Source organism: Rhipicephalus microplus, chromosome 8 (genome assembly GCF_043290135.1).
Source record: "Rhipicephalus microplus isolate Deutch F79 chromosome 8, USDA_Rmic, whole genome shotgun sequence".
NCBI lineage: Eukaryota > Metazoa > Arthropoda > Arachnida > Ixodida > Ixodidae > Rhipicephalus > Rhipicephalus microplus.
In genome coordinates this window covers 9,130,948-9,152,070 of record NC_134707.1, presented here as the reverse complement: position 1 = coordinate 9,152,070, position 21,123 = coordinate 9,130,948, and the positions used below count along the sequence as shown (strand labels likewise).

Sequence of the window (21,123 nt, the reverse complement as noted above, 5' to 3'; positions counted from 1 at the left end):
TGGCGTCAGTTTTATCCCTTGTCTAAGATATCTTGCATACGGAGTAGTTGCTCTATTATTCACCCACCTCTGACCCAGAGATGATGTCACTTGTTGATTGATTGATTGATTTGTGGGGTTTAACGTCCCAAAACCACCATATGATTATGAGAGACGCCGTAGTGGAGGGCTCCGGAAATTTTGACCTCCTGGGGTTCTTTAACGTGCACCCAAATCTGAGCACACGGGCCTACGACATTTCCGCCTCCATCTGAAATGCAGTCGCCGCAGCCGGGATTTGAACCCGCGACCTGCGGGTCAGCAGCCGAGTACCTTAGCCACTAGACCACCGCGGCGGGGCATGATGTCACTTGTTGACTTTAGCATGGGACGTCAAGCGAAGACGTTCTTACGGTGCAATGACACAAACTTTGGTGACCCCTGACGTCATGGTGCCATCTTAATGTGCCTTCATTGCTGCGGCATAATCACGTGGGTTTCGACTTGACCCAACACACCTTGGCGAGACCTACGGGATCTTCGCGAAATCTATCGCGACCTCACCATCTCGAAGTATGTCGCATAATGTCGCACAAGCCCCACGAATGGCGGCCCCTACATGGCTGTATGATGCTATTGCTTTGAAATATGAATGAAAATGATTCAGTAGCGTTATTCGGAAGGTATTCGCTTGCACGACCATGAATAATTAGGCTTTTCGTGTGCGTGCTATTCTCAGTTCATCGAGCGTTTCGCACTCAAAGCTTTGACAAACTTTGTCTCATAACGTGAGCAAGTAGCGAGGCAGCGTTCTTGAAAGGTGAAGGTGCCACAACTGGTACGTCACAGTATGAAAATTTATGAATCTCCCAAACGAGAACAAATATGAATGGCAATATCAAAAGATAAAGATGGGAACGGGGTCACGAGGTTAGCTTGAAATAATTGATTGATCACTCTGTCACATAATTCGGTATAACACTAAAGCAAAGGGAGTGTTCGCAAAACTACTGTCACTTCTACAGTGATATAAGAGCTCTTGTACGATGTCTTTTAGTGGCAATAGCTATAGCAATATTTGACATGAATGCGAGGCACAGTGACACATCTCTATCACGTGGTATAACAACCATGATCATGACGCCAGTGCTCATAATTACACTAATACTATGTGCTTCAGCGACGCGAGGCGCAGATATCGGTAGCTTGAGCAACAAATGAATGCAGAAGTTCCACGTCCCACCTGCCTTGGTCTTATTTCACAAGAAACGCGACATTTGCCCGTTTATATCGTTGCCTTACTGCACAGCTTACTGCGGCAATTTTATTAGCCGATGCTATCGCAGTCGAAGCAGCCAGAAAAACCCTGCCGGTGCATGTGGAAGTTGCACTTCTAGGACTAGGAGCCATTACACGCTAACATAAAGCAAAAGGCAAAAACAAAAACTAAACGTAATTGCGGGTTGGGCATATGTCGACAAAGCACCAGGCGTTTGTCATCGTGGGCAAAGATAAATCGTAGGTTCGATTCCCGGTGACAGTACTTTTGTTAAAGTTTATTAATTTTCGTCCGTTAGCATCCATTTTATCAACGTCATATCCCTGACGGAAATAAGTAACTGAAGTCTTAGTAAACCAGCATAAAATTTTTTTGTTAAGGAAAGAAGCACGACCTTGAGGTAAGGTGAAATAGGTGTAAAATTCGTACTATGCAAGCATGCTTAAAGATATACAGTTCACACCGGAGACCCTAATTTTACGTTTTCATTAAAGAACTAAACTTATTCTTCGAGACACATTGGTCGCGATTACACACAACCCAATTTATATTTGAACAAGCGATGCTACGGAGCAACTGAATGCAAAAATTAAACATTTTGGCCTAATCGGTAACCTAGAGTGAATGGTTAGCATACAATTTAATGATATAATTCCTCATATTGCAAGAAATTACCTCATAGGTATTTAAAGGATTATCCAGATGACCTAGAGATAAGCAGTTTAATTGTGACGGCTGCGTCTGGGTCAAAACAGAAGGCGGGAGTTGGCATCTTTCGGAGGCTGCTGATAACTTCGGAGGCCGCTGACCTTCAATTTTGATTCGGCGATCTCTACGGGAGTCACTCTCGGGACCTGAAAAGGGCGCATTTTATGTACACGAGCCTCAACCATTTTCGCCTCCATTGACAATGCAGCCGCCGAAGCGAGGATTCAATCCCGTGACTTTCACATTAGCATAGTAATAAATATTGTTGGGAGTTTAACGCCCCAAAACCACCATATAGTTATGAGAGACGCCGTGGTGGAGGGCTCTGGAAATTTCGACCACCAGGGGTTCTTTAGCGTGCGCCTAAATCTAAGAACATGGGCCTGAAGCATTTTCGCCTCTATCGAAAATGGAGCCGCCACGGCTGGGATTAAGTCCCGTTACTTGTGTGTCGGTGGCCGAGTGCTTCAATCATTAGACCTCTGTGGCTGGGCTGCAAAGTGACCACATAACTTTCGTATGAAGGCTTCGAAGGACTACACTAATTATCGACCCCAGTTACTATTTCGCACATGGGTGTTAGTATTGCTGCAGCGCACTGCTATCTCCACCTTTGCGTATGTTTAAGAACTATACGAACACGACTGTGGTAGATGAATACGCATAAAAACAATTGGGATGGTGCGCATCGCTCGACGTAGCCTTATTAATTAACGTCACGATATGCGAAAATCGGGTCACATTCGTTTACGAGCCCATCGTGGCTGCACCGATTCGCCCGTCGTAAAATCGTCGATTGGTGTGATCAGCGCAGTGACTATGGGTTCACTTTCGTCGCAGCGCAACGCGAGCCAACAATGGGCAGAAGCATGCGACAAAAAAGTGCCGTACGCTAGCGGGACCGCCTGATACACATGACCTGCTATCCCCGCAGACCAATATGTCTGCTTCTGACAAGCAGTAAAAATCCTTGTCCTATAGCTGATTTAGTATGGCGAGCTTTCCACTGACAGCGGGGCAAGCTTCCTTACCTCTAATTTTCTTAGAAGAATAGACCTGGCTTCACCATCCCTTGGTCAGCTGTCGCACCTCACAGAGAACGCAGCACACTTCGTCGTGGTTTCGATTGCTGCAGTTGTTTTTCCGGTGACTTAGTGATCAGCCGACACGGATATAAAGACATTGCACTGCGAAGCAGTTGGGGTGATAAAAAATCACGTCGGGTAGATCGCAGAGCCACCCAAAACAGCACTCGCGAGCGCCACCTTTTCTGCGAGTAAGTGCCGTATATGATACAGCCGAATGCGGAACAGGGCGAAGGTATAAGCGCATGCCCACTAAGCGCACCCGGCTGAGCCCATCGTCTGTTGCTGCTTATATCCATGTTACAAAGGCAAGTCGACAACCATGGTTGACCGCGTTGAACCGCGGCTAGCGCCAACCACGGTTCGCCGATGTTTTGCTCCGCGTCAGCCGGAAGTTCGGCGTTCAACTCGGCTGTAATTGCCGCGTGCACCTTTGCACTGCGTGACGTGCTTCGCATATCACTCAAATGATTTTCCCACATCCTTATATCAGGCTTTACGCGTGGTTCATGCCGTCCAGCTCATTCATTTTTCACGCGCGCTCGCTGGCATGCACTCATTGGTGGTGAGTTCCGCCATTTTCTCAGTTATCTGCCTAACCGAGGACTCAGAGCGCTGGTTTTGAAAACCGCGGTTAGCAGCACAACCGCGGTTTCGTGTGCCGAGTAACATCAGCAAACCACGGTTAGCGTGACCGTGGTTTAGGCTGCCTGTGTAACAAGGGTATTAGACGTTCACAGACGTAACCCCCTATGAGCGCAATTCAGATGAACCACGTTCCTTTGGTTATCTCATGATTGGAGGCACGAGGCATATCTCCGCATAATATTTTCACGATTTCTTGGTACCGTGTTGTTCTTCAGAAAATAAAACAGAAGCCGGAAATTCAGCCTTGTCCCGCTCATAGGCATACGAACAGTGGCGGAGATGGGGAGGGTGTGGGGGTGGCTGGGTGGCTGACTAACTCAGTAACATAAAAAACGAGGGGATGTGTGTGAAAACTCTGGCCCATGCAATGACTGAGTAGGGAGAAGGGTGCTTCGACAAACGTTCGAGAGGGGGCGGAATTCTGCACACCCTTATTCTCTTATTTTTCGCTTTGTAAGTAGTGTGCTAATATGGAGGGGGGGGCGCAGTTGAGAAGGAAGAGCCCAACAGACTACGGGACCAACAGAGAGTTCTCCGAGAGAATGCGCCCCGTATGAAACTCTGGCTGCCCGGTATGGCACTGATGCACAAGCAGGTCGCTGCTCGCGCACGTTAGTTGAAACATTTTGGCGGCTGCACAGGCACACGATCAGACACACGATGGGTGAAGAAGGGATAACAGATAAAGCGTGACGCGTTGGTTGGCAAGATTAAAATACCAAACGTAAAAGGTGGCGTAAAAACGAGTTCGTCAGGGCGTTTGAATCTGTGTTGGCATAACACGTGTTGCACTAGTACCAGTAGTATCAGTGCTTGGCGTCAACAGATTCGCCATTTGCTGATCTGATAGGTCACGTGATCTCACTCTGACCAATGACGAATAAGCGTGCGTATTTCAGAAGCCAGCGGTGAATTCTCGTAATCTCTCGATCTCGCCAGCCAATTACTTAGACTCGCACGCTTTCTCCCCAACTTGTTCACATTCCGAATTTTTTTAGTTACTTGGCCTGATTCGAGATGGGCAGACCTCAAGTTTCCAATTTCGAGACTTTAATTTTTGAACGTCAATATATCATTCCTTGACAACCACGTTTGTTGGAGTTACTCGCCCCGTTTTGCCGAGGGACTATTCCCGTTCACCTCAAGCCACTCAAAACGTGTCAAGCGGGCTGTTGCCACTGCCACCCTCAATAACGCCTTCAACCGGTCATGCCACCACAAAAAGCAGTTGAGCTTCAGTGAGCAGGTTACTAGACTGCGTAACGCGGGTCGCCCTGAAGATTTAGCGATCGGCCTGGCACGCACGTTTCTCTCAGAGGTTCATGGACCGAAGAAGCTAGATACAAATGGTAGCGAAAGCTCCGTAGAAGCCCATACGTTCAGAACATGGTGGCTGATCAGCTACTTATGGGGCTTAGCGCCATCTCTGTGAAAAGGAAACACTTCCGGCGGAACAAAAAATAAAGTGAATGTGACGCGATAGCTGGTAAACAAGTGACGTCATTTTGTGAGCAGTAGTGTGAAATTTAATCTCAAAGTACTTTTCATGGGCCTGTGATTGCGACGGACTCGCGCTAAGGCAATCGTCGACGACTACTCCACGAGTGCGCTTCGAGTCAATTGATTGATATGATTGATTTGTGGGGTTTAACGTCCCAAAACCACCATATGATTATGAGAGACGCCGTAGTGGAGGGCTCCGGAAATTTCGACCACCTGGGGTTCTTTAACGTGCACCCAAATCTGAGCACACGGGTCTACACCATTTCCGCCTCCATCGGAAATGCAGCCGCCGCAGCCGGGATTCGAACCCGCGACCTGCGGGTCAGTAGCCGAGTACCTTAGCCAATAGACCACCGCGGCGGGGCGCGCTTCGAGTCAACCCCAGTTAATCTAATACCGACTCATGACTAGATAGTGATAATCAAGTGTACTGCCGTTCACTTTGCCTCTGTTTTACGTATTTTCAAACTTTTATGCGGCCTTTGGGGCATCTTCCGCAGATGCATAAAAGGAACCAACAGCGTATAACATATCTGCAGTGCTGCTTATTTGCTTTACACATACACAGGTTCTCTATGGCACGCACAATGCTCGTGTTATTCAGTTTCAACAGAAAGGAATGATGCCTAATCACGCCAAAATGATGATATTTTAGTTTTATTCAATAGTAGCAATAACTGAAACTTATTACATAGCACAAAATGTTTATAAAAACAAAAACATCGGCAGACACTCCCTGCGTTATGTGTTTGGTTTTTCATTATGCTGAGAGAAATTACCGGTACATATGCGAATGAAGACATGCGAATTGTACCATGATAGATAACTTGGAAATCTGTTCCCCGATAACGCGAATAGTAGACACTGCATGCTCAAGAAGGAAACTGGGCTGCAGGAATACTGATGGATAAATTTCTAGCGGGCCCAATAAGCCAAACTATCTATTTCTCTTGTCTCTTATCTTGAAGACACGGGTCACCAGGCATACGTTTGTTGGTATACTGCATCCTTGCACAGCACATCGTTTCCGCACGAACCGACGAAAACACTCGGCGTTAAACACAATGCGCATTGTTCCACTGCCCCTTGCATAAAACACTCAAGGCGTTCATCAACGACAAAACGCACCTCCCAATTCCGCGCACAGCAGAGAACGCAAGCAAGTGTGGCCCACTAACACACGTGAGGGGGTGTGTCATCGCTGGGGAATTTCATGAGCGTGCTTTTTCCTGTATACATTTTATCTAGTGATAATGAGCAAGCCCCTTAAATGAAACTCCGGCACAACCACGAATGGAAACGACGTCACCGTGCCGAAGATGAATTGTTTCGAGCTCACGAAATGGAGAGCCGACGAACTGAAAGACCACGAAGCCTCAACTCAGAGTAAGTAAAGTCTCTATCGCAAAAAAAAGAAAAACGTAAACAACAGTGTGGCTACACGAGACAAAAAAGACAACATGAATTTGCGCTGGCCAAGACAACGAGCGATGAATCCAGGCTAACAAGCTCAAGTTATTACCCTTTTAAAGCAAAGGTTCATCTTCACTGACGACTACCAAGGTCGGGCGAGGAAGTTAGTAGTTAAGTGACGGTCGGCGCATGATCACGTCAGCCACAAATCGTCACTGCACTGTTACTTGAATCGTTCACTGCACTGTTTCTCAGTAGTCACGCAGGGCGGCCGAACGCGGGTGTTGCTTAGGTGCGGTGCAAGGCACATGTGCTAGTCGTGGGCTTGAAACGCAAGTTTCACTGTCTGACCATATTCACAGAGGTAAACACCGATCGATGATAATAAAGCTAAACATTTTCAAGCCGTCTCTATATTTTGTAAGGTCGAGTGGAGTATAGCGTAACCTAACATTAGTCGTAATTCGTTTTCGAAGTTTCTATAATATAACATAATATCTGAGGTCTTACGTGCCAGAACCATAGTTTCATGATGAGGCACGCCGTAGCAGACAGCTCCAGGAATCGCCACCACCTGGCGTTTCATTACCGAGCCGTAACCCATAACCGTGCGCAGGCTTCTATAGCGCTTGCTTTCAAATGCGACCATCATGGCCGGGATCGAACGCGTGGCCGTCAAATCAGCAGCCGAGTGAAAACATTGCTGCGGCTGCCATAGAAGCATACGTAAGGTGTCGTGCTGATACGCAGAATGCCTTGGTTTTATTGCTGCTCGAAGCTCGATTCTTTGAATTCGTCGGAATAGAAGGTTGAGCCTACGGCTAGTTTGGGCAGCGTATATAATACAGTGTTCCGCAGGGCATAGAACGAGCACGAATATAGAGGAGACGGACATATTCAAACGATAAAGCCAAAGCGTGGGGTAAAACATTTGCGGATCCTAAAGCTTTGCCTTTAGGTGTTCAACGCGATAGCAATCTCCTGTTCCTAGTGCGTACTTCAAAAACTTAGTGCATGGAATCTTTTTTGAACTTACTATTCACCCACTACGTGGCCTTAAAAAAATAGGCGCAGTAATGTGTGTGGCTTTTATAGTGGGTGATCGGCTTTAATCCACGAAGCCGTTATGGTAATCACATGTTCTGACGCCTGCTGGTAATGGACGCTTGTAACACACATAATTACTTCAATATTTATAGTTAGATTGCAAAGCATGTACGAATGCGTGTGTTTGGTAAGCACGGAAGTTACTCCAACTGCATTTGCAAGCAGAGGAAGTTATTTTCACTGTATTCGCAGGCAGACGTGTGGCCGTGCATGCGATTATTGTTGCTGAGTAAATGCATCCTCATACGCCAAAACAAGCGTTACGATTACAAATACCGATTTTATTAATTAGCATGAAAAAATAACAGACACGTGGCCATGTGATAGAACATTCGCTTGCCACGCAAACGACACAGGTTTTATCCACACGGTGCTGCAGAATTTTTTTTATAATTTTTCTATCTTCATCATTGCTCGCTGTTTTTGGTGTTGCATAAGATGATGATTTTTCGCTCACCACCAATGACACCAGAATTTCTGCGAAACGAGCTCTACAACGCTGTCGCACTGAAAATATGGACTATGCGCGGACTCCTGATTCATTTGCATATTACGGCTGAAAGGCGCAAACCAACCCATTTTTTTTTGTTTCAGTCAATGCAAATAACTTCCCCCGTCCTCCTGCAAATGCTTTCTGCGCCCCACGTGGTGTTGGCCTTCAATATTGGAGTCACTGCTTGCGTACTTCACCTGGTGTTGCCCAGCCACAGGGACTGGAGCACTCTTGGCCAATGAATGATGCCGTGTGAGGACTTCACTTTGAGGCGTAACGACGTTATGATGCCGTCATAAATTTCGCCGAATAGGGACGTCATCACGAGGTTTAGTCATCACGCCACCTGCCCGGCACGCCTACAGCAACGGTCCATTTCCTCTTTCGATGGGGCTTGTAACCATTTCGCCTTAATATAAAAACAACGATAGGAACAAATATGTAAACACAAGCACCGCATTTTCTGCGACAAATGCGTTTTAACGCTTTCCCGTTAATATCTGCGTCATGTTAGCGAGAGTGTTGTGTGCCCAAACGACATTAGTGGCGGACATGCCGGTCGTGAGTTGATGTACTTCCGTCGTTCCGCGCATGTAGGCCGGTTGTGAGCGTTGCTTATACCGCAGCCCGAATCGAAGGCCGCCACCAGCGGCAGTTTCACGGAGAGAGTGTCGGTGGACACGACGTATTCTTCAACACACACATAGTACTACGTTAGCTGAGATAGGTGTGGTTGACGTGGGTATCTCCGAATGAAGAGAAGATCATCAGAACCTTATAAGGTGAGGTTCATCACAAAATCGTGTCATCGATCGAAATATTCATTATCGAAAGCTGATATGTAAATGGGGTGGTAGGAAATCACTCAGTTTGAATTAGTACCCTCGAGTTTCTTGCAGAATAGCGCGAAAAAGGAGAGAGTCACTGGAAGTAATAAAAGAATGCGTCTGCTAGGACAGGTAGTAACCCCGGAGCCGAACCATCAGGCGGAAGTAACTTGAAGGACAATGATGGTTTGAAGCTCATTCGGCAAGCATTACCATATCATGAAAGGCACTGTCGCTCAGGAGGAAAATATATAACAGCCGCCTATACCCCTAGTTAAATACGCCTCAGGTACTAGGAGGCTTACAGAGCGTGTCAATACCGAACTGAGGGTGACGCATCGAGCAATGGAGAGAAAAATGGCAGCTTTATAACCTTGCGTGACCAAAAAAAAGCTGAGTGGGTCAGGCAACAAACATGTGGTAAGGACATCATACTTGAAATTAAGGACAAAGAAGCTCTGTGGTATAAATTCTATTATTTCCTTCCGTCTTCGCGTGAGGATATGATCTCGGCGAAGACAAGGTCAGAAATCTGTAAGAAAGGAAAATATCTTACAGTAGAGCTGTTATCTTAGAGGTTTGCGATATGTCGCATACAAAAAAATTGTCATGAAGACCAACGATTGATATGATTGATATGTGGGGTTTAACGTCCCAAAACCACTATATGATTATGAGAGACGCCGTAGTGGAGGGCTCCGGAAATTTAGACCACCTGTGGTTCTTTAACATGCACCCAAATCTGAGCACACGGGCCTACAACATTTCCGCCTCCATCGGAAATGCAGCAGCCACAGCCGGGATTTGAACCCTCACTCTGCGGGTCAGTAGCCGAGTACCTTAGCCACTAGACCACCGCGGCGGGCCATAAAGACCAACGAGGACTCGTCGCCAGGGCCCGTGGGGCAATCGCGGTTAAAAGATGCCGGGATTGAGAAACCGTCTCGCCAAGAGTGAGCTTATGAGCGCATTGATTGATTGCTTGATTGATTGATTGATTGATATGCGGGGTTTAACGTCCGAAAACCATCATGATTATGAGATACGCCATAGTGGAAGTCTCTGGAAATGTCGATCACCTGAGGTGCGTTCAACATGCACCCAAATCTGCATTATCACCTTCATCAGAAATGCCACCGCCGAAGCCGGGATTCGATCCCGCGACCTACAAGTCAGCAACCGAGTACCTTAGCCACTAGACCACCGTGGCGGGGCGACCTTACGAGCTCGAAAGCACTGTTGCAAGATATTAAAAGATGATTCAATTGCCGCATTCTTTCCTGTTTATCTCTTTCCCTACGGCTATACTTCATTTTATCATTTTTTGACCATCTGTTATAGTGTTCAGCCGTTTAAGCGTTGGTCACGTTGCTGAGCTAACTATAATCTTGTTTTTCAGAAACTCACCATGGCCTAGAACATCTCTCACGTGTGGTAGTGCATTACTGCAGCAAAAGATTCAAAGTCGATTCTCTAGGGAGTGTTTTGGACTGTTTTGTATAAGGTAACATAAGCTGTGCATTAGTCCCAACATCGAAGTCTCACTTACGGTGCTTCGCATTTCGTTTATTGCAGAAAAGTCAACAAAAGAAAGAACGAAAATCTTACGGGTTGTATCTACAATCAAAAGATTAGAGTAACGCTTTCAGGAAGCTAGATTTGAACATCTCAACATGACTTCGTTCATGAAGCAGCGTTTCAAGTGGTATGGCTGTTTCTGTCTGGTGTCAGGACTACCATTCCTTCAGCTACCAGGAGGTATTGAAGACCACAACAGCAAAAAGCTGTGGAAGCAATTGTATTTAATCTATTCCCTCTTCTGTTTTTCCCTGTTAGTTGCCATCCACGTGCTTTATTTTTATCAAGTAATAGATGCAGTTTTGAATGACGTCCATGTTTTCACGAAATCTCTCTACATTCTTCTGCTAGTCGTGGTTATCTTCAAGGTCGTTTTTAACTTTGGCTGTGCTGTTACGAAATCTCACGCTCTTTACCATTTCTTTCGGTCGTCGGCCAAGTACGAAATTACTGCAGGATTTGTAGCACCCGAGCATTGCGACCGAGGTGCAACGCGTTCTGTCATACGACTTTTGATTTCTCTGGCGTTCATTGCCAACGTGTCAGGAAGCTGTTACCTGTCTTTCGAGTTCTTGGACTGCCTAGGTTACACTGGAATGTTGAACGCCCTCCTAAGGGCGGTGTGCGTCGGAGGCAACTTCGTATTCTACGCGTTCGAAATGGTACATTTCATCGTCCTCAGACCATGCGCTGAAGTCATTCGCCTCTACATTGAGCATCAACACAAGCTTCTTTGCACAGTGCTGGACGCTGGCTCCATTGTTCCTATCACAAAGAGTTCGAGGGAGCTTGAAGAGATCAGGATCCACCTCTGTGCGATCGTAGTGCTCAAGCAGCAGCTGAACGCGATTTGGGGTTGGTCCATCATGGCCTCAGGAGCGATGGTCCTCATAGTCTCCTGCGTGTGTATATACTCTGTTTTCACCGAGGAATTTTCTGAAGCTCAGCACTTACTCACGATCCTGTACAGCGTTTCGTCGGCCCTAGACTTCGTCGATATCGTCATTGTGAGTCAGCAACTGGTGAACGAGGTGAGTGTAGGTCACATTGCGTTCTTTGAGGATTTTTGGTAATCTCTAATTCATTTCCGTGTACGTCGACAGTGATCCCGTTGTTAGTCACTTCTTAACCATTGCTGTTACGCAGCTCATTAAAAGGAATGCCACTTTGCGTAGAAGGCGGGACGAGACCAAGGAGGGGGTAGACGAAGGAGACAAGGCGACCAATAAGGCGCTGTGATGGGTGATGGTGGGCTCGGTGAGAAAAAGATAGCAGTGCTGAAAAGCACTAGAGTGAGTTTAACATGATTCACGATAATTGAAGATACAGATTTAATCAAGTAATTATCAAACTAATTAAATAAAATTGCTGAAAACGCTTCCGAAACGCTTCCGATGCCGTACAAGAAAGAGCGCCAACACCTCATCAAGCACGCGATTTCTCCGTCCAGAAGGGCTTCTCCAGTATTCAATCATGTAGTGCTATGCACTTTCTCAGATTCACTTTTGGTGGAAACACATTTAGCTCTGAATTCGGAACTACGTCAGGACTCACGCGAAGAACGTTTTAGATCTTACAATTGGGTGCAGTGAGAGACGCGTCAGCGGGAAAGGTAACGTCTTGGCACGTTTGCGGCTCAGGATAAGGACACTGGCTCTCAGATTCCTAAAGCGTTATGTGGTATATAAATAATCACAGGTACATGGTCTTGTTTGCTTTTGTACGGTACGCTTGCCTTCAAGAAATTGCAGATCTTTTATGTAGACTTCCTCAAGGCAGTACTGTGAAAAATCGCACTAGCACCCTCATCACGGAAATCCTTTGAGCGCACGACACTGCACTATAGTCTATAGGCCATAAAAATGTACAAAAATGACGCACTTGTGCTGAAGCTACACACTGCAAATCGAAGTGTACACATATTTGTTTCATAAATAACTTGCGTAAAGCAATGTGTATTGACCTGTATGGAGCTAACTGTACCCTTCGTTAGTTGCGATTAAAGAAAACTCGTTTTCCTTTCCAGATGCGCAAAATACGACAAATACTTCAAAGGGCTCCCATTCATCCCCGAAACCAAGCCTATTATACCCAAGTTAGTACCTAATGTATTTTCATGTGCAAGCGTATGTGAGAACATAATGCTTTATTACTACATATGGAGCTTCGAAATACGAGTGTTCTTTATTTTTGTATGTTGCAGTTAACCCACCTGAGGGCTTCAGTGAAGCCTAAAGAGATGGCTTTGTCCGGAGCTGGGTTTTTCGCATTCGATCTGCCCCTCATTGTTTCAGTAAGCAAGCTCAAGATACTTTCTTATCGTTCTTGAAAACAGCAGCTATATCTTATACAGGTCACCAAGATCACGGTAGTAATAATAAAAATTATTTGCTACAAAAACTGAATGTTTTTGCAAAAGACCTTAGACACTTGCCTGACGTTGCTGGCACTGTAAGTTAGCCTTGAGGAGCAGTATATTGAACATGTATTTCGCCCGTCAAAGCAGCAGCTATTCAAGAACCAGCATTAGTACCACTTTACATAATAATATGAGTAGGTAACCCAAAGTAACCCCTACCTGTCAGTCAAGGCAGTTGTTTTTATTCTATGCATTGATGAATTAGTAATGTGTGCTCGTTGTTTTAGGAGCAATCATACCATTGCCAATAGTACGATCTATAATGAGGCAACAACTGTGTTAAGGCAGAAAATTGAGAAGTCATTAAACAAAGATTCGTATGATTGTGGCATGCTAACATTATGCACCACATAAATATGTGCATGTTAAGTAACGTGGAATAACCGGCATTTATTAACTGGCATGTTTCAAATGCAATATGAAAATTTGCATATGACATTTGTAATGTATAAGCAACTTCATGACTTCTGTTTTTCTGAGCAATCGTCAGAGTCCACGAATAAAAATTTTAGTATGACGTACTGAGTTGCACAAGATGTGTTTGAATGTTCTTTTGCAGATTTTGGGTGTGTGTGCTTTGGCTACGAATTTCTTTCGATTACCTTCAGGGCACATAAAAGCGTTACAGAGGGGGTGCGTAATACAACAAAAATGCAGTAAAAATAGAACATAAAAATACAAGTCAGTGAGAATACATGTATAACAACAAAAAGTTATTTAAGGCGCATAACATAATCTGTCAGTGCAGTTATGAATGATGATGCATCTTCAATGCAGGAGATGGAGGAGGGAAGGCGGTTCAACTCGGCCCTGGTTTTAGGCAGAAAGGAGTCGGAAAAAACATTAGTGCGACAGAGAGGAGTTAAAACATTATGCTCATGATCAAGACGTCGGCGCGATTGAGACGATTGAGAGGACATTAAGAGGCACAGCAAGCATGATTTAACGGAAGACGAGAAAAATAATCAGAAGAAAGACTGAACTCTAAGTAAAAAAAAATGATGATGATGATCATGATTTACAGAAAACATTCTAAACAAATCTCGAAAGTGAACCATCAAAAGTATTTTCTCTTCTTTATATGTCCTACTAGCCTCTTCAACTAGAGTATGGACCGTTTGACCTCACAATCGTGTGGTAAGTCAAATGGAACGTCTTTAGTCGGGTCTCCTGTTCGTGGTTATTTCAAAGGGTCAAACTCGGTTGTGTTTTGTCTCCACCCGACGTTGCCGACGACCCTGGTGAAAACATCATCAAGTCGATGTGTAACGGGCAGGGTCGTACGCTTTTCCCCCGTCACTGTCGTTGACGTGTCAGGGTGCTTTCGTGGGTTCAACTTAAGTAGTAGGTTAGGCCTAAATATAAGCTCGGCCCCTGCTCGAAATTATGATGTGGTGTCTCGGGCATTGATGATGGCTGGCGGCCAAAGAGGTACTGCCGCTGATGCGTCCGGAACTGCCGCAAGGGGCTTCAGCAGCTCCAAGAAACCTCGCCGAACATCGTCGAGGTCAACGGTCACCCCAGAAAGTGCGTTTAGAAAAACCATTCAATGATTGCGAGTACTAAGTACTGGACTATGCGAGAGGCATCACAATTACAGGCAAAAACGTTCACACTGACAATCTCCATGTACAGACTGTCGATGTAGTACTGCGAATGCAATGAACGCACTGTCAGTGTACCAGTGTCATCATGACCTTCAGAACCGAACACCCGATGCTCCAGTCGACAGCATGAAGCTACATCTAACAACGCCTCTTATACTTTCCCAGGTATTATTGCATGTTAGTTCTCATTAGTACCATGGTCATCAAACACGCGAAGAAATCAGAAAGATAACATGCGAACCATTGGGATTTACTTGTAAAACGTTTTACCTAAAACATAATTTTCTCATAAAACCTCGTTGATGCATTCTTCCGTACTAGCCTTGCGGTGCATGTTTTTTTTTCTTTTTGCAGCTTGCAGGTGCAGTCGTCACGTATACAGTCATTCTCGTGCAAACGAGCGAGAGCATTAAAGCAGCCTGACTACAAAGTGGGAAGCCTTGCAGCCCACAGCATTCCTACTTCAAATAAAGATGCATTCGAATCTTTGCGATTTCTTCCTATGAGGCCAACTGAAGGGCCATCCAGGGTCATAGTTATCGACATTGTGATGAAAGCTTGAGGAGCAGCAAAGTAATTCATGTCAAAATTACCCAACACTGCATTTCCTTACCCAGTATAACAAACTGATTTCAATTTCTTGTAAATAAACAGTGTTATATATCTATTGAAATTTGCAAGTTTCTGACAAGTTTTTTTTTATTGAAGGCTCATTCTATTAAAGTGTACCAGGTCAATTTTCTACATCTCTGATTACGCTCATAAAAATTGTGCTGGTATATGTGGTTGTATGAAATAATTATTCAAGGGTCATATCTGGCAAAAACATTTTGTGTTGTCTACAGGCCACTTCGAACTTTGGGCACCGAAGTTAAACTGTGCTATGCAAAATAAATTGTTTATTATTACTCGTTTGAGCAATTATTGCAAGGTAATTTTTTCTTAAATTTAAGGAGCTGTTATTTCATAGGTCGTGACTATGCTAGTTGATCTATTTTTTTTTAAAATTTCATTATTTTGGGCATTAGCTAAATTGCAATATCCTGGGTGTTTTGCGTATTTTACAATACGAAAAATTTTTTTCGCGAGTAATATATTCATAATATGTGTTTTGTGTGTTCTTATAATACACGGTTAAATAATTCGGCAGCATATGAAGGAGAAACCTTGCCAGCATATTATGAAATAGTTGGAAAAACTACTGCTTTGTCTCATATTGCGGCTTCGATAAGTTTTTTTAATGTAGTGGCCGAAGAAAAAATATGGCTTATATGTTGTTGCATAGTATGTTCTGTTAGCAATATATACAGAGAGTTTCAAAAGAGTAGTTTTTCTTTTAAAAAGAGGAAACAAATTCCAACTTAACAACTACAAGGTATTAGAAAGTTTGCCTTGGCCTTACTTTTACTGCACAGTACTCCGCTCAAGATTCCAGCGGAGCTTTTCGGTAGCAAATAATGCAAATCATACAATAACTTGTCATTTCTTTTGGTAGTACTCTTCTATAGAAGGTCAAAAAGGGCCGTAGAGATGCTACGCATCTGCAAGGCATCATGTGCACTTTGTTGATGTGGTAGCTAATAACGATTCAGAATTTCGCGTGCGATTGAGATTAAAGAGGGTGAGGGACGCCGGGGTCTTACTGGTGTGGTAGCTAGTCATGTGAAAAGAAAAATATGACGTCATTGTTTTAACTGCACGGCCCTCATGTAGTTAAGGATAAGATGGTTTTAAACCCATTACCGTTTTGGCGGCGCGTGCTTGCACACATACACACGCAATCATGCAAACATTAACTGATGTTGCACCCTCCCCCCACAATCATAAAAAGTTCTGACTAAGCGTCTGCTGAATGTGATTTGCGTGCTATATAGTTACTTCTGGCACGCACTCTCAAACGACGTTCAAGACACAAGTTCAGTGATGTTACATTTGACCAAGTGACTTTTTGGTTGCCTCCTCTCTGAATACTGAAGAAAAAGCTCCTTTTATACGTGAAGTTCTTCCACGTGATGTCAAGCCCAGCTGGTGGTTGTTCCGTGAGTGCTCTACTGCATGCCCAAGCACAAGTTTTGTTTTGTGTGTTTGTATAAGCCTCGTGGTGAACATTTATCCTTACTTACAGTGGTTCATCACTTAAAACCTTCAGGTACTCATTAACACGCAAGCAGTACCGTTGAAGTGGTGCCTAGGCTTACTGAAAAAAAAAATAGAAAAGTTGAAATGAAGTCGACGTTTGCCTTGTTCCTCAGTAGAAGCTCCTCCGAGACTGCCTGCGATTTTCTAAAAAACTGCTTTATAATTTCTCCGCTACAGGAAGTGCTCCTTAGGAGCGGATGTTACTCCCCGTGAAACATGCAAAGCCATTGCCATTAACGGGGCCTCCATAGGAATTTTGTTTCAGTACATTAGTCATGTCAGTACCGGTGTCAAGAACGAAAGAACAACATCTGGGTCAGCACAAGCATGTTTTACGCTTAAACACAAACTACCCAAACCCACTGTCACAGATATATAGAACTCTATCACTTGTAAAGTTGTAAATAACCCGGTAGAGGCTTGCGAATGCCTCTCTATCAGGATTTGACGACATCGATACATGGCCCCAGCTCTCGGTTGCAGCAACGGCGTCCTGCCATAACTGAATGGGAAATAGAAAAAAAGAATATATTTTTAAATAATACAGTTATCGAAAACGACCTTAATATCTGCACAACAGAGAGCTACTGGAACATTTTGGTGAAACTTCAGTATTGCTCAGCAAAACGTGCGCCTTTCCAGAAGAATTAAACACACATAGGGACCCATTGGAAAAAAAAAGGAAACGCTCTGGGAAGCCACGCAGCTAGCAGTATGACAATGTAACTTTAACAACATGCTCAATGCAGTCTTTGCTCTGGAGAACGAGGAATCGTTATCAATAACTTGTTTTTTTTTCGTTTTATATATCCTTTTCCCCCTATTTCCCATTCAGTTACGGCAGGAGGTTGCTGTAACCGACACTAAGTGGCGCTACATGCAAATGTCTCCTAATCGTGGTAATGTCAGTGAGCGATACCATATGAACATCACATTTTTTATAAGTGACTGCATCTATTGTGCATATAGATTGTGGTTACACAGAGAAAGGTCATCGCTTGACACCCCGAATATAAAAGTAGCCACTCAGGTGATAAAGCAGGCCTACTTTCCAGTGATATGATCAAAAAGTGCTATCCTATTTCGACGACAAAGAAAACTTCCTTGGAAAGACACCATAAAATGTTTCAACGAAATAAACGGACTAACCTTCATCTTGAAGGTATTGTTTGCCAGGAAAACGCTCTACATTTAAGTTCTCTGAATACACACGTTTGTTCGAGAAGACAGTGATCTACATCACTGTCGAGAAGACAGTGATGTAGATTTTTGAGATTTTGCGGTAGGCACAAGATCTAAGTAGCGTTTGTAAAGTTCTCAAAGTGCCCGATTGGGCGATGCGTTGAGGATCATTCAACGATCCGTGCAAACGGAGTGGGGTACTTGGTTTGTGTCGCGCGAATATACACTAGACAGCTTTCAATAAAAATTAAAGAGAGAGAAACAAAGAAACGATCACACCAGCATTGGAAATGTGCTGCAAAGCAAGCCAGTTTATGACCGAACGACCGCAGTTACATTGACTGCTTCTTAGTCGGTTATTTTCACTGGAAGACACACCTTTGCATTATTTGAACAACACGCCGATAAAAAAGTGATATATACGCAATAGAAATAAATTAAACTTATTGGTGGGTTTCCTAAAAATAATGCTTTCCTTATAAATCCTACTGTGAAGTCAGCTCCGAGTGGTACGTAGCAGAAATTATAAAAGTTATTTTCAGTACCACGGTTGCTTTGATGATGGTGCTCGCATCTTGTACTAGAGATCAATGTCTAAAAATGCCACGAATCACGAGGAAAGAATGCAAAACGCTTCCCTTCCATCGATTGCTACATCGGATTATGTAAAACAGAGGCTACCAATCGTGCTTTAACCTCATCTTTTAGAGCGAAGTCTACTCTACCCACTCGATACTCTTTTCTAGCACCAATAACAAGGCTAGAAGAACACCAATCGCAATTCATTAGGGTAGGTAATGCTTACGGCATGGCGTGAGGCTCGAAACAACACTAAAAGAGTGAAAATTGCACTCCGCGAAAAACTACTCTTTATAAATAATATAGTCAATTGTCCTTTGACACATGCCTGCCGCGAACCTAACATAACGTAACGCATAAAGCAAATAGGTCTAATAGGTGTTCGTAATACCGTGAGTTCATAAAAGGTTTTCGTAATCTCTGCGTCAATACAAAGTAAAGGGGAGGTTTTTGAAAGTGCAGTCCTTAAAGTTGTTCACAGAGAAATTTGACAGCTTACTATACGCAACAGTTTGGGCTCATGTTACCAGAGTTCATTTTTCTTAAATTTTGGTGAATGTTTTTCTGAGTTTAGTTTTTGAAAGAAATTCGGTGTCTATGGAGGTAAATTTCTCGTACATCTTGAATTCTCCGAAATCAGGTCATTGATTTTGTATTTAAGGGGCTGCAATGTAGTTAGTGAATTTCATTTCTAGTGAAAATGCGTTACACTGCAGCTAGTAATACTGTTCCTTCATCCTTTATTTTTTTTTCAGTCGCTGTTTATTTACCCTGTTCATTTTGCTCATGGCCAAGTATGACATAGTCGTACTTGGATGTCTGCGATACGATGCGGGTATGGTGGAACTGCGCCTCGATGTGTACAAACCAGAGCTCCGAATATGCGGGCCTGAACTCGGGAAGCCTGAGTGGCAGCGAAAGGTGTTGCATTTTCTTCGGAGTTAGGTTCCACGTCGTCGAAGAGAAGCGGCGAGTCTAATAGCTGAGACGTGAAACTTATCAAAGGTTTCCAACTCGTGAGAGCAGGAGGCTCCACACACACACACAAAAAAAAATTTATTAGCCGTATGACAGAACATATGTCAGTGCCATGAAGTCTGAGATTTTCCGTCTCTTCATCTTTGGCGTACATGAGACGCACTGTCTACTACAATGTAAGGTGTACTTTTCGGTAGGCAAGAGTTGGTCAAGCTGCTTTTCAGTTTTTGTAGCCTAAGGTCCACTGTCGAGGTTGAACAGTTTCGCGTGGCTTACGGTGCGCAGCTCTGCGCAAGCACAAGGAGAAGTGGTGCCTCGCAGCGCACAGCCAGCGCATCGGAGAAGGCCTGCAATCTGCTGGAGTGACGTGTGCTCCTGGAGGAGTGGGATGGCACTTTTGTTGCGTGAGATCGCACACTTGCTAGTCCATCCATTCATCCATTTATTCATTCATCCATTCATGCTTGGTTCGTCTATCCGTCCCTCCATCCGTGGTTCATCCATCCATACATTCGTGCATTCCGTCTGTCCACCTGTTCATCTGTGGTTCGTCCTTCTGTCTATGGTTCTTCCGTCTGTTCGTCCGTGTAATCTCGAAGTGCACGTTGTTGGACTAGTCAGTCCATGTTCATGTGCTCCCCTCAACCCTCCCCCATTATTCCTTTGCGCGATATATCCACAACTGTGTCTTTTAATTGTCCGTCAGTGGTTCGTTCGTCCATCTGTCTATCCATAGTTCGCGCTACGTATATCCTCGTATAACCCAGCTAAGCCACAACTAATTTTAGGGGAACAGCCCGTTATGGTCGATGCTTGTTCGTTGCCGGCGTTGGCGTTGTGTGCCGCAGCCGCCACTGACGATGAAGCTGATGGCGATGATGAACAAGCGCATTCGAAACTACACAGTCTCTTTCTGGCATCATGGCACAGCACATGCAAGGTACCCATTTTACTTCATGGTTATGACGGACGGTGATTATCGCAGAAAACAACTGTCTTGTGGAGCAGACGACGTCTCGATTTGCTCTACGATGCATTTCGTTCGCCTGAAAACCACCAACAAGCACAAGGGGAACGTGCCCAGACTTCGTGTTCGTCAACTTCCGACTAGATCCGACACCACAAAGCAGTGAGGCAAAATGAAATTCAGAACTCAACACAACGCACCAGTTATGACAAATAAACATTGTACAAAACTCGTCACCTCTTTACACTCAATTACATTCGTGAGTGTTCAGCGTCACATGTGATTTACGGTAACAATCGAACAATCTTACTGCTTCGCCCACTCATCATAGTATATATGTTTCGTGGATATGGCGTGATGTTTTTTTTCCTACTACAGTCATCTTCTTGAAGTAAAATAAAGAACCTACTATTCTTTTCGCTACTTCGAAACCTTATATGAAACAACATGTGAACACAAAAACATGTCACACATACTAAGGGTATTTTACATATCAGGAAGGTTCGAACGCACTGACAAGCATAACAGACCAGAATAAATCCTTGAACCGAAAAGAGCTACGTGTGTTCGTATTACAACCTTAAACGTCGTTGTAATAGACGCAACTATACCTTTTGAGGGTGCTACCGCTG

The 21,123-nt window shown here is 44.3% G+C and overlaps 1 protein-coding gene and 1 long non-coding RNA gene across 2 annotated transcripts; both read left to right on the top strand.

The window, feature by feature from the left end:
- Positions 1–10,715: 10,715 nt before the first annotated feature.
- LOC142769263 (uncharacterized) lies at positions 10,716–12,727 on the top strand. The gene is made up of 2 exons (XM_075872353.1): positions 10,716–11,651; positions 12,647–12,727. Exons 1-2 carry the CDS (start codon positions 10,716–10,718, stop codon positions 12,725–12,727), a joined length of 1,017 nt encoding a protein of 338 aa, XP_075728468.1.
- Positions 12,728–12,823: 96 nt separating this feature from the next.
- On the top strand, positions 12,824–15,130 carry LOC142768383 (uncharacterized). The gene is made up of 2 exons (XR_012885266.1): positions 12,824–12,913; positions 15,001–15,130. It is a non-coding gene; the product is annotated as an uncharacterized LOC142768383 (long non-coding RNA).
- The last annotated feature ends 5,993 nt before the right edge of the window (positions 15,131–21,123 follow it).

Bases quoted from the DNA above. Each gene is read 5' to 3' on its own strand.
- LOC142769263 (XM_075872353.1), top strand. From the start codon at position 10,716: ATGACTTCGTTCATGAAGCAGCGTTTCAAGTGGTATGGCTGTTTCTGT. The intron at 11,652-12,646 runs GTGAGTGTAGGT...TTTCCTTTCCAG, and splicing joins GTCAGCAACTGGTGAACGAG to ATGCGCAAAATACGACAAAT.